The sequence below is a fragment of the Mytilus galloprovincialis genome, chromosome 10, assembly GCF_965363235.1.
Source record: "Mytilus galloprovincialis chromosome 10, xbMytGall1.hap1.1, whole genome shotgun sequence".
NCBI classification, from domain to species: domain Eukaryota; kingdom Metazoa; phylum Mollusca; class Bivalvia; order Mytilida; family Mytilidae; genus Mytilus; species Mytilus galloprovincialis.
Genome location: NC_134847.1, coordinates 36,572,121 through 36,585,241, shown reverse-complemented (window position 1 = coordinate 36,585,241; position 13,121 = coordinate 36,572,121). Strand labels below are relative to the sequence as shown.

The 13,121-nt window shown below is 33.7% G+C and overlaps 1 protein-coding gene across 1 annotated transcript in view; it reads left to right on the top strand.

Annotated features, from left to right (window-relative positions):
- The first annotated feature begins 61 nt into the window (after positions 1 to 61).
- Positions 62 to 13,121, top strand: part of LOC143047472 (uncharacterized) — a 37,966-nt gene continuing 24,906 nt past the window's right edge. The window contains exons 1-4 of the mRNA XM_076220529.1: positions 62 to 169; positions 8,727 to 8,889; positions 9,478 to 9,593; positions 11,953 to 12,022. Of these exons, the coding sequence (XP_076076644.1) occupies positions 8,740 to 8,889; positions 9,478 to 9,593; positions 11,953 to 12,022 (336 nt within the window). The 5' untranslated portion in view covers positions 62 to 169; positions 8,727 to 8,739. The remainder of the gene's footprint in view (positions 170 to 8,726; positions 8,890 to 9,477; positions 9,594 to 11,952; positions 12,023 to 13,121) is intronic.

The following is a 13,121-nucleotide window of genomic DNA, read 5'->3' as shown; positions in this document are numbered from 1 at the left end:
AAAACGAGATTCCGCGGGAATCTACTTTCATTTTAATTTAAAAAAAGACAAAAGTGGGAAGAAAATAAATTAGCCAATCAGAGCGTGGTCCATATCGTGGTTTTTAGATCGTAAGAACCACAACTATTATACCTCAGAGTGTAATAGTAAATGTGATCACTTATATCAGGTAAAAAATGACACAGTTTTTAGAAAACAAACACAAAACAGTATAAAATCTGATATGTACGAACCAAAAAGAGTACATGTATTCGTTTAAAAAAAAAAAGTAAAAATAAGACAGCATTGACAGTAAAGTTGGAGTTTGAACAGGGGGAGGTGTCATATCTATCACAGGAACCAGACGTTCTGACTTATGTCAATACTGAATAGTAATAAAATATGGGGCCGTAGTGATAGTCCGACGCTTTGATAGTCCGACAGTTCGATGGTCCGACAGTTCGATAGTCCGACGGTTCGATGATCCGACAGTTCAATAGTCCGACGGCTCGATAGTCTTGACAGTTTAGTGGTATTTTTACTTCATAGGTATGTATTATAAAAAAGAAGATGTGGTATGATTGCCAATGAGACAACTATCCACAAAAGACCAAAATGACACTGACATTAACAACTATAGGTGACCATACGGCCTTCAACAATGAGCAAAGCCCATACCGCATAGATAAGACAATGTAAAACAATTCAAACGAGAAAACTAACGGCCTTATTTATGTAAAAATAAAGAACGAAAAACAAATATGTAACACATAAACAAACGACAACCACTGAATTACAGGCTCCTGACTTGGGACAGGCACATACATAAATAATGCGGCGGGGTTAAACATGTTAGCGGGATCCCAACCCTCCCCCTAACCTGGGACAGTGGTATAACAGTACAACATAAGAACGAACTACAAAAATCAGTTGAAAAAGGCTTAACTCATCAGATGGACAAAAATACAAGTGGACGTGGCCCGACTGGAGGAAAAGTTGAACATGACTTCAGGTCACTTGTGTGGGTTTTTTTTTTAGGCCTCCGTAACTCAGTTCTGGTCACAGTACTCATTTGACTGACTAGTGCTGCACTATTTCATTTTTAAGATGGTTGTTTCTTAGATTTCCAAGTCATTATTTGTAAGTCAGAGTTAAAATTGGCTCTTTGGTTTCAGACTTCAAAATGTCTAAATTATTTCCTAAAGGGTCCAATATTACTTAGTTCACTGTGGCAGCCATCTTGGTCGGCGGTCTGGATCATTGGACTCAATACTGAAACAGGACCACCCAAGGACCATTGCTGCCAAGTATGGTTCCATTTTGCTAAGTTGTTTCAGACAATGAAATATGTAATGCCGGCGTCACGCATCAGTGTATAGCTCCAACGAAGGAAAAAAACGTCCCTCGACCGTATTAGAGACGCGTACCGGTCTTATCTTGGACGTTCTATTATAGGGTGTTTGTTAACCCTCTTGCTGCCGGAGGGACACATATGTCCAAACCGGCAGTGCCGGAGGGACACATATGTCCATGGATAAATTTATGCAAGCTTCTTATCAATGCTGTATCTCTTTCAATTAAAATACGGAAGAATAAACAGGGTTATGTTTTTCTCCAATTGGTCCCAAATGTAGTGGTCATTTTGTCGTGACGTCATATATCGAATGACGTCGTTGTTTGGCATGTTACGTCACAGACGTTGAGCTGTCGTATTTTCCGGCATATGAAATGCAACCTTGAAAAACGGTCGGCAGCAAGAGGGTTAAACACACCCGGTCGCATACGTTTTAGGTACAGTCGAACGATCTTGAAGCGTATACAACGTGCCCTAAACGTGTCTCAAACTTATCTGTAGCGTTTTCAACCCCCTTGTAGCGTATGTATAATGTGCGTGTAGGTACATGCTAGACACACGCTTGAGCTTGATGAAAATTTTTATGCAGCATAAAAATTTCCTGGAGTTGTAGCATTCACCAAGCGTATACCTTTTTATTTCGACGTACTTCAAACTTATGCAACGCACGTTTGACAATTGCTTAGCGTTCCTCTGGCGTGAAACTAACGTAAACTGATTTTGTCAATGTTCTCTGTATGTTTGGTGCACGCCGGTCTATACGCCAATGTGTGACGCCTGCATAACAAACACCCAATAATTAAACGTCCCAGACACGTCGAAAGCACGGATAATCGTCCAGGATACGACCGGGACGTGTCTCAGATACTTTCAAGAGACTCTTTGGTAGCAATACACAGTTAGGAAAAAAACTTATAATTGACACTCATAATTTTTAAACACCCTCTTTCCCCTCCTGTCTAACAAAGAAGGCTTTGTATGTGTGTTATGCATGTATATACTTATAGAAAGAGAATCTTCCATAGATTTGATTTCTAATGGTCATAAGGGTGAAATATAATCCCTTTTGGGTGTAATCATGGCAACAATCTGCATTTCTTAGATACAAAATATTGCAAAAAAGGGGGGTGAACATGTCACAAAAGTCTCCAAAATTTGGTCTAAAGGAAAATTTCAATCAATTACAGTGATACCTTTCCTGAATCCATAGGTTTATATCTATCAAGTGGTCCAAAAAAAATCATATGCATTTCTGCTCATTTTTCCATAAAATTGAATTGAAAAGATCGAGCGCAAAATCTTTCTTGATAAACACTACAATAATTTATGGACCTATGGACGGTATGGATAGGAAAATACAGACTGTCAATCATATAAATGGCCTATAAAACATGTAAAAACAATCTAAATGATCATATAAACCCACTAAGAAGGCTAAATTATTCTTCAATTATCTAAAAATCAATTTTATTGTACAAAAATTTTCATATTTAAAAAATTCACGGGGCCATAATGCCATAATGCGAAACTAAACTTCTAATTGCTACCTTTTCCTTTGTAGCGTGCATTCCATCTATGTTAGACAAACGCCAGGAATATGTTAACGCCTGATAAACGCTTAGGTGGTACGCTTCACGTACGTCCAATTGCAATACACGCTTAAAGATCGTTGTGCACACGATCCAGATATGAATGCATCCAAAATTACTAGCCTATTAGCAGAGTACATGATTTTTACCACGCCCGGCGTACGTCGGAGTTATACACTTATGTGTGACACCGGTATTAAACTAAGTCTGATTATGACGGTTATTTTGTTCGCAGGTTGAGGGTTAGTCTATATTATATCTTGTTATATATGTCGGACTATCGGACCGTCAGACTATAGAACTGTCGGACTATTAAACTGTCGGACTTTAGAACTGTCGGACTATTATACCGTCGGACTAAAGAACTGTCGGACTGTCGAGCGGACCCCATAAAATATTGACAATGGGAAGAAAATAGTGTCCATATATATGTAAAAAAAGAGCTTTTTTTTAAATATATATATATGTATATATATGGACACTATTTTCTTCCCATTGTCAATATTTTTTTACTATTGACCTGTTGACAGAATGTCTAGTGCCTGTGTAGTCCAAATAATTATGACGTCTTGAAAGGCTATTTTAAATTTTTTTCTTTGACACGGTAGAAGTAAGGCGTCAAAGAAAAAAATTATAATAGCTTTCAAGACGTCATAATTGTTTGGACTAGTACCTGTGTATCTACAATGTATACTACTTAATCTAAAGACCAATTTTATGTTCTACTGATAAATGTAAAAACAAAGAAAGCTACTAGTCAAACTTATATAAGGGTATATATACTTGATAGGGTATATTACTAGTACTGAAAATTTCACCCTTTTACATCAATTACTGACTACTGTTACAAACAATAAGCAATTACACACACTAATAAGTTGCGGAACTATCCAATGCGATTTCCTTTTAGTCATGTCACATGTTACCTATCAGTATTACCTTATCTGTACGTTCCGCATCTGTCAGGCGAACCACCAAGCGGTGTATTTGGGATTTGCTACAAAGTATATATATACACGATTCATAATCACAGGGTTGACACTACTAAATTTTACCATTATCACAGTGTTTTACTATTGCAGTATTTTAAGCAGAATGACTTTATAAAACAGACAAAACAGATACTAAAAATCTAGACTTTAAAAAATGAGGGCTAACGGTGTAGGTACAGTTTCCAATTTGTTATCCGACATGATGTAAAAAGGGTGAATAGAAGAATTTAACTTTATAAATAACTAAAATAGGACAATGCTATTAATAAAACATTCCAGGCCCTTTTGTTTTCCAAATAATTTATATTACAATTAATTGATAAGTTCCAGGTCGATGAGTTCAAACACTGAAGAAAGATTTTGAAATCAGAGAAAACTGTGCATCTTATAATCAATATGTATCAGATGATAATACCAATTTAAAAAATCCTGGCTAAAATAAGGCTTACACATAATAAGCTACTTTAATTCAGTCACGGACCCACGATTTCACAGGTTCTAGTAGCACTGGTGGATCTTGAAATTTTCATAAGTGGGGGCCCACTGACTGCCTTAGAGGGGTCCCCTCCGGTCATGTTTTAGTGATTCCCTATATAATTAACCAAATTTTTTCCTGGGCACTCCACCCCCCCCTGAAGTAGCCTCTGAGTAGTGGATTAAAATTTGAGGTATCTAAATGCGTCATTACTATGGAGGTTCTTTAAGGCTTTATGTTCTATTATTAAACAAAAATATAAATTGTGTTTTCTGAAAAGAAATTATATTGTTTGAGTTGCTTTCTGGCATCAGTTTTTATCTAAAAATGTTATGGAACTGATTAAGTATATATAAGTACGTCTGAGTCAGTGACAACTCTACAACAGATTTATCCATCGGATCACCAGCAATGATGGTGATACATGGCTGTGTACATTATGTATATACAACTTGTCTAAACAACAACCCAACAATGTTAGATCTGTAAATTTGCTTTCGTAAATTTTTTGTTCTTCTCTCGCCGGGATTCGAACCCATGCTACTGAGATATCGTGACACCAATAGATATTTCAGCTGATCTGTAACTTACTATACCATCTTCATGCCTTATATATCATGTATATCATGAACTGTATTACAATTATAAACGCCTTAGATTAAAACTGACGAGGAAAGGTAACACCCAGCCACGGAAAGCTTTATTATTGTGAAGCCAAGGTGGTCAAGTGGTCTAGCATGCCAGATACAAAACCACAAAACGAAATTCATGTTTACTAAACATTTTAAATATTTATTTGATATATTGATAATAGACTAGATTATAATTTATGTTATCTTATCTCTTATAACATGTATAATGACTAAAATTATATAAACAAAATTATCACAGCAGCTTTAGACCCTTAGTAGGGTTACTGTAGGATAAACCACCAAAGTTATTGAAATTTATTTCAGTGGGGTCGTGAACAATTAATTAATTTGCATTTTCTATATTTTATTCATTCATTTATGAGGGGGGTAGGAGGAGTTCTAATTGCAAAATCTGGGGCTTAAAAACACGAAATCCTGTAGTCCCGAATTTAACTAAATTTAAATCCTGCAGTGATATTGTTGGCTTTTTTCAAAACTACCTCTACCCCTTTTTATTGGGAAAATATGCGTCATTTTCATCAAATTGGTAAATTTAAAATAAACCACAAATTTGACTGAAACTTCAATTTACAGACCACTCTTCAAGAGTCAATCCCTACTTTGAAATAAGACCCCTTTTTGTCAGTGATTATACATAAATAGACCCTCAAATCTGCACATATAGTTATTTTAGGTATGAAAAATGTTTAAATGAGCGTTTTTCAGTTTGTATTCTTACACAATTACTACTGAGATTGCACTGTTTGAGAAAAAGTTGTCTTTTTGGGAATAATTTTAAGCCATTGTTTTTTTTTCAAATTGGGATTCTTCTCCAGGGGAAAAAGCCTTTATTCTCCACTAATTTAAGGCAAACAATATCACTGTCCTGACATCCTGAAATTCGAAAAAAGAATTCCTGGATCCTGAAAGGGTCAATACTAAAGTCCCAAGCTTAAAACACCCGATCCTGGAGTCCTGATAAAGGTCCTATCATTTATTATTTCAGCATGTTTATCAGGATGATCAATTATATAGCTGATTTATGTTACCCAACATGCCCTTAAACTCCTTGACTTTTCATTTTAAATAATTTTAGCTACTAGTCTTTCTTATTTTATAATGCTGGGATACAGGATGATTATTTTGACCTCAATGTATTATACATTTATTCATATATGTCATATTTAAATGCATGAGGCTTTAACATACAACATATGACATGTATGATTAGGGGGGTGTGAGCATGTGAATATACATGTACATGTACTTATTGCATAAGTTTGCTTTACAAGCTTTAAAATTGACCTTTTGAACAAGAACCATTAGCATATCACCAGCAGGTATGATAACTGTAGATCTTAAATATAGATTATTGTATTATACTTTCCATATTTAAAGTAATACTGATCCATTGGCAGTGATAAATGCATGTACATTTTTGAATTGATTTTGAAGTTAAATATGATGTGAAATTTCATACTTTTTGGTCATGTTGGTAGCATTTAAAAATGTAACATTGCCCACATATATAACATTTTTATTTTGTTTCGTAGTGTTTTTTGGGTTTACCTTTAAAGTAACTGTTGCTGAACAATTAAGTTTTAATGTAAAGCCACATCATCCCGAAGATTTCATGAATATGCCTAACAATGAAATGGATAGTAATTGTGAAGATTTTACCCTGAGGCTCAGGATAGTAATTGTGGAGATTTTACCCTGAGGCTCAGGATAGTAATTGTGAAGATTTTACCCTGAGGCTCAGGATAGTAATTGTGAAGATTTTACCCTGAGGCTCAGGATAGTAGTTATGAAGATTTTACCCTGAGGCTCAGGATAGTAATTATGAAGATTTTACCCTGAGGCTCAGGATAGTAGTTATGAAGATTTTACCCTGAGGCTCACATGTAAAACAGTGAACTATACTAACTATACAATGTGCGCTGCCAAGAAACTGTTCGCAGCAAAGAAACTTTAAATTAATTTAAGAGAAACTGTTGACGATATCTTACAATAAATAAAGTTGTTTCTTGGGTGTACACACATTGACAATCTATAATATACTTATAAATAAAGGTAAAAAAAGGAAAAGCAAGAAATTTTATAAAAAGTAAAAATTTTCTTCATGGTTTGTTACCATCATGACCATGGTACATTTTGTATTGAAATTATTAAAAGTAAAATTTGTTTTTATTTTATGAATACCTTGTAACATAGTCTAGTTAAAACAAATTTAAAATTATGTATGATAAGTTTTAAATTTGAAATAATATTTTGGCCAATTTATAATGCCTGGGCATTACTACTTTGACCCAATTTTCAGTTCTTCTTTGTATCAGTCTGAAAAATGTTTTGTGATAATTTGGACCCAAATTGATTATATTAACTGTACAATGTAGCAATCTTTTTTTGAAATGTTCTGATTATATTTTTAGCTCACCTGGCCAAGTGAGCTTTTCTCATCATTTGGCGTCCATCGTTGTCTGTCCTCCCTCCTCGTTAACTTTTACAAAAATCTTCTCCTTTGAAAGAATCAAACTTGGCCACAATCATCAATTGGGTATCTAGTTCGAAAATTGTGTCCATTGACCTGGCTAACCATTCAAGATGATCGCCATGGCTACAAATAGAACATAGAGGTAAATGTAGATGTTGGCTTATATCTCTGAAACAAAAGCATTTAAAGCAAATCTGACAAGGTAAAATTGTTAATCAGGTCAAGATCTATCTGCCCTGAAATTTTCAGATGAATCGGAAAACCTGTTGTTGGGTTGATGCCCCTAAGTTGGTAATTTTAAGGAAATTTTTACCTTTTTGTTTATTATCTTGAATATTATTATAGACAAAGATAAATTGTAAACAGCCATAATGTTCAGCAAAGTAAGATCTACAAAGAAGTCAAAATGACCAAAATGGTCAGTTGACCCATTAAGGAGTTATTGCCCTTTATAGTCAATTTTTAACAATTTTTTGTAAATTTTTTATCTTTTAAAAAAATCTTCTCCTCTGAAACTACTAAGGCAAACTTGTCCACAATCTTCATTAGGGTATATAGTTTAAAAAATGTGTCCGATGACCCTACCCACACACCAAGATGGCTAACATGGCTACAAATCGTACATAGGGTAAAATGCAGATTTTGGCTCATATCTCTTAAACCAAAGCATTTAGAGCAAATCTGCTGGGATAAAATTGTTCAAGAGGTTAACATCTATCTGTCCTGAAATTTTCAGACCAATCGCATTCGGGCAATTTGTTGTTGGGTTGCTGACCCTTAGTTGGTAATTTTTTAGAAAATTTTGCAGCTTTTGGTTATTATCTTGAATATTATTATAAATAGAGATAAACTGTAAACAGCAATAATGTACAGCAAAGTAAGAGCTACAAATAAGTCAACATGACCAAAGTGATCAATTGACCCCTTAAGGAGTTATTGCCCTTTATAGTCATTTTTTTACAATTTTCATAAATTTTGTAAATTTTGATAAATTTTTACAAAATCTTTTCCACTGTCACATTCTGGGTCAATTTCAATAAAGATAGAGATAATTGTAAGCAGCAAGATTGTTCAGTAAAGTAGAATCTACAAACACATCATCAACACCAAAACACAATTGTGTCATGAATCCATCTGTGTCCTTTGTTTAATATGCACATAAACCACGGTGAGTGACACAGGCTCTTTAAAACCTCTAGTTAATATTTCAGAAATTTAAGCAATATGACAACAATCCCTGTAATAGATTTCCAGCTTCATGCTGTGGGAAAGGAAGGTTGTGTTGACTTGGACAACCTTGGCTCGGAAATGTGTCAAGCACTGGAGGGAATAGGATTCTGCTATCTAAAAAATCATGGCATCTCTGAGGAAATTGTAAGTAATGATGCAGGGCGGATCCAGTCATTTTCAAAAGGGGGTTCCCAACCATGGATAAGGGGGGGGGTCCAACTATATGTCCCCATTTCAATAGATTTCTGTAATGCTTTCCATATAACATGATATACATTTGTAGTATCTTTCCTATATTAATTTATCATATATTTCCTGTAACCCATTTGTAACCTACAAAATAATCCACCCTAGCTGATATGAAATCTTATGCTATCTCCCACTTAACACTGCTTAAGGTTTATTGGGTTGTTTTTTTCCATGATTGAGGAGCTATTTTGGAAAGGATTTTTTTCTAACTTGCCTTCACTCGGTTGTTGATATAGAACAGGCATTTGGTTTAATATTTTTGAAAAATTATTAGTCTGACATAAAAACTATTTTTCCAATACATAATATGTCAAAAAAAAATAAACAATGTGTTTTTTTCCCATCATGTCTAAATCATGTAAATTTTTCAATGTTTTCTATGAAAATTGCATGATAGGCTAAATGACTGATATTGAAAAAATGTTAATCATATAGCTTTCAATGTGTATTATTTTTCTTTTATGATTTTTTTTCTTTTTTCAGATAAATGAAGCATTCAGCTCATCAAAAGACTTCTTTTCACAGCCTGTGAACGAAAAAGAAAAGTTTGCCAGATCACATAACTATAATTTTGGTTGGGTTGGACTAGAAGTTGAAAAGTAAAATATCTATATATAATTATTAACTTGCATACTGCATGTATTCAAGTCTTTGCATTGCCTCTTGGCACATATAGCAAAGGTGATCCATGAGTTGCCACTAATCATTTCTGTTTTCCTCTTTTTATGCTCTGCTGTATATATATATATAGGTGATGGAGGCATTAATTGTTACCTTTGACTGTGTGTCTTTCTATTTTGTCATCTTTCCATCTTCCCGTCTTTTAATTTTTCCATTCCTTCCGTCTTACAGTCTGTCTGTCCATGCCATTTTGTTTGTTTGAAGCTGGAGCAGTGGCATTTGTATTCTCAGCTGTAGTCTTCTATTATTTACTCTTTTGTTGACCTGATGTAACCTTTTTTATCTCTGCTTTATTTACAAGAGATATTTATAAGACAAATGTTATTTAAGTTACCTATACAAAAGTTACATGTATATGTTCCAGACCATAATATGCATATTTTAATTGTACTGTCACAGGTATGGCCTGGACTGTATGCATACTTTTTCAAATTATGTACTGTGTCTGACATACAGTCTACCTAAAAAGTATAAATACAGGTGGACTACTCTATTTATGATCATATATAAAGGATTTAGGGACAAATAATTATTTATTTCACTTTTGCATAGACCATAGTAGTTTGTTTTAAAAAATGAATTTAATGATTTACATACATGATATATGAGGGTTGTAATGGGGGTATCTACATGACAAATAACTGTAAAAATTCTTGCCTATTGACGTAAACGGTAATTTATGATGCATGGCCATATACAATGTACACTTTCTTTTAAATATTTTAGACAATAAAAAAATCTACTGATTTTGACGTATCAAATTAAATTCTTTCCAAAAAGAACATTAACGATAATTATTTGAGAACCTGACAAGTCATGATCAGGACATTTTGACAAATTTCACCTCATTTGACATTGAAGGCAGTTAAATATGGCTGTTTGACGCCTGACGGTACAGGGCATTCCTCCCCTCATAAATGTTAAAGACACAGCAACCCAAAATGCCATTAATCCAACAAAGAAAGTCACATCCAACAATCAAAGGTAACACTGAAAATAAAATAAAAAATAAATGATTTTTCCAAATGTATATACCTTCATGACCTTTATCAGGAAAACTAATACGTTGTTATCCAAGTATAAATTCTAGAAAACTACAGGAGACTGAGAAGCGAGTGAAAGAAGTGAAATTTTAAGCAAGTAAGTTACATTCCAAAGAAAACCAGCTAAGGGGGATCCAAAGGGGGGAGGTCCCAAGTTTGGACCTTCCTTTTTTTGACAATCAATGCTTTTGAATGGGAACAGATGGTTGGAATCCCCCTCCCCCTTTTAAAAATAATTGGATCTACCCCTTAGCAGATATATTCTGATTAATAGTACTGTATTTACCTTCCCTGGTCCTGCAAGACCACATACTATTGATTAAAGTTATAGAAAGATTTAATACTTGCTGTGAATACATTTATTTTCACGAGTACCAATTTTAGCAGTCTGAAGAAAACGATTACTTTCATTGATATTGAAATCGTGTTTTTGCCAAAGTCTATACAGGCCTGTAGAAAATTTGTACTTAATTGAGCGTTTAAATTTGTTGTTTGATAATACCAAGGAATGCCATAAAATTGGTAACCAAAATATAATTATAAAAATCCACAGGGTTTATTTCATTGACCTGCATCCATAGATGTAAGAAGATGCTGCATGAGTGCAAATAAGACAACTCTCCATCCAAGTCACAATTTGTGATGGTAAACCATTAAAGGTCAATTTAAGGTCTTCAACACGGTAACCTTGGCTCACACTGAACAGCAAGCTATAAAGGGCCCAAAAACGACAAGTGTAATATAAAAAAGAAGATGTGGTATGATTGCCAATGAGACAACTATCCACAAAAGATCAAAATGAAACAGACATTTACAATTATAGGTCACTGTACAGCCTTCAACAATGAGCAAAACCCATACCGCATATTCAGCTATAAAAGGCCCCGATAAGACAATGTAAAACCATTCAAACAGAAAAACCAACTGTCTAATGTATATAAAAAACGAGAAACGAGTAATAGTTATGAATCACATAAACAAATGACAATTCCCTAAACATCAGTTTCCATGCATGTATCTGAGAAATGTGTATTGATTCAATATAATACATCTATGCTAAATATGTCAAAAAGTGCAACACACTGAATAATTTGGAACTGGCAAATGTAATTTTATGATAATTTTTGATGTTGCATAGGAATAAACCTTTTTCTTAAGTTATTATATTTAACCTATTGACATATATTTTGTAATGATGCACTATTGTATTGTGACAGTATAATTTTAATTGTAGATTAAACCCTGAGAGACCTGTTGGAGACTATAAAGAGGCTTGGAATGTGACCCTAGAGGACCATCTTTTGGTATGACAGATTTACTTTCCAAATGCTTTTCTCAGTTGATATTTTTTTTTCCTTTATACAAGAATCATAAACTTTTAAGTTAATGAAAATTTCTAAATATATAGTTAAAAGTGAGGTAAAAAAAATTCTCCTGTGAACAGATACTTCTCATGTTTTACCAGATTTTTACCGATTTTTTGTGTCTACATCTTAAAAATTATAATAGATAGATAGAAACTTATAGAAGCAAAAATAATCAGCTAGACAAGATCTACAATCAATGCAATATGGTGGAAATAGTCAGATGACTCCTTATCATGCTTATTGCCCTATTATGAAGATTTTTACAATTTGGTTTTTTTTTGCATTCTGCCTTTTATGTTAAGTTAAATTTTGCCAATATAGGCAGTAGACTGTCACTCTTTATATGACTGATTGCCCTTTAATGAGGATTTTTTCCCCTCTTTAATACGTTTAGCAAAAATCTTTAAGATGATCGAGTGAAACTAAACAGACTTAATTATCAGCAATACAAGATAAAAAAAACAGATTTTTTTAAATGGATTCTGTTCTTTTTTTCCATGTTGGAGAGAGTCCTTTGTTGAATATGCATATCTATATTATAGACAAAGGTGAAGCATATTCAAGTCTCTTTAGAACCTCTATTTTAATGAAGCTTATAAAAGAGAAAACTAAAATCCTGAATTAAGTTTAAAACAATAAATGAAAACTAAGTATCTACAGAAACAAATGCCAGCCACTTAAATACAGGCTCCTGACTAAATGGAGACACACACAGAGAGAATTCGATGCATGATTATACATATTTGCTGGCATGCCAATCCAGCTCATTTTTGTTTTATTGATAGAAAACTGTATATTCATAATTGTTTGCGATGTTTTTACTCTTGAAAAAAATGTGACATGGTTATATAATCATAATAATTTTAAATTTTTTTGGGGGGCAGAATAGCAAAATTGCCGTTCGTAGGCTACGCATACCCACATCTAGTTTTATAATGAAAAGCCATTGGAACGTGAAATATATACGTAAATAATTAGTGAATTAATTGATTAAAACGATTTAGAAGTTTTATAAATATTTATATATAGGTAAGTG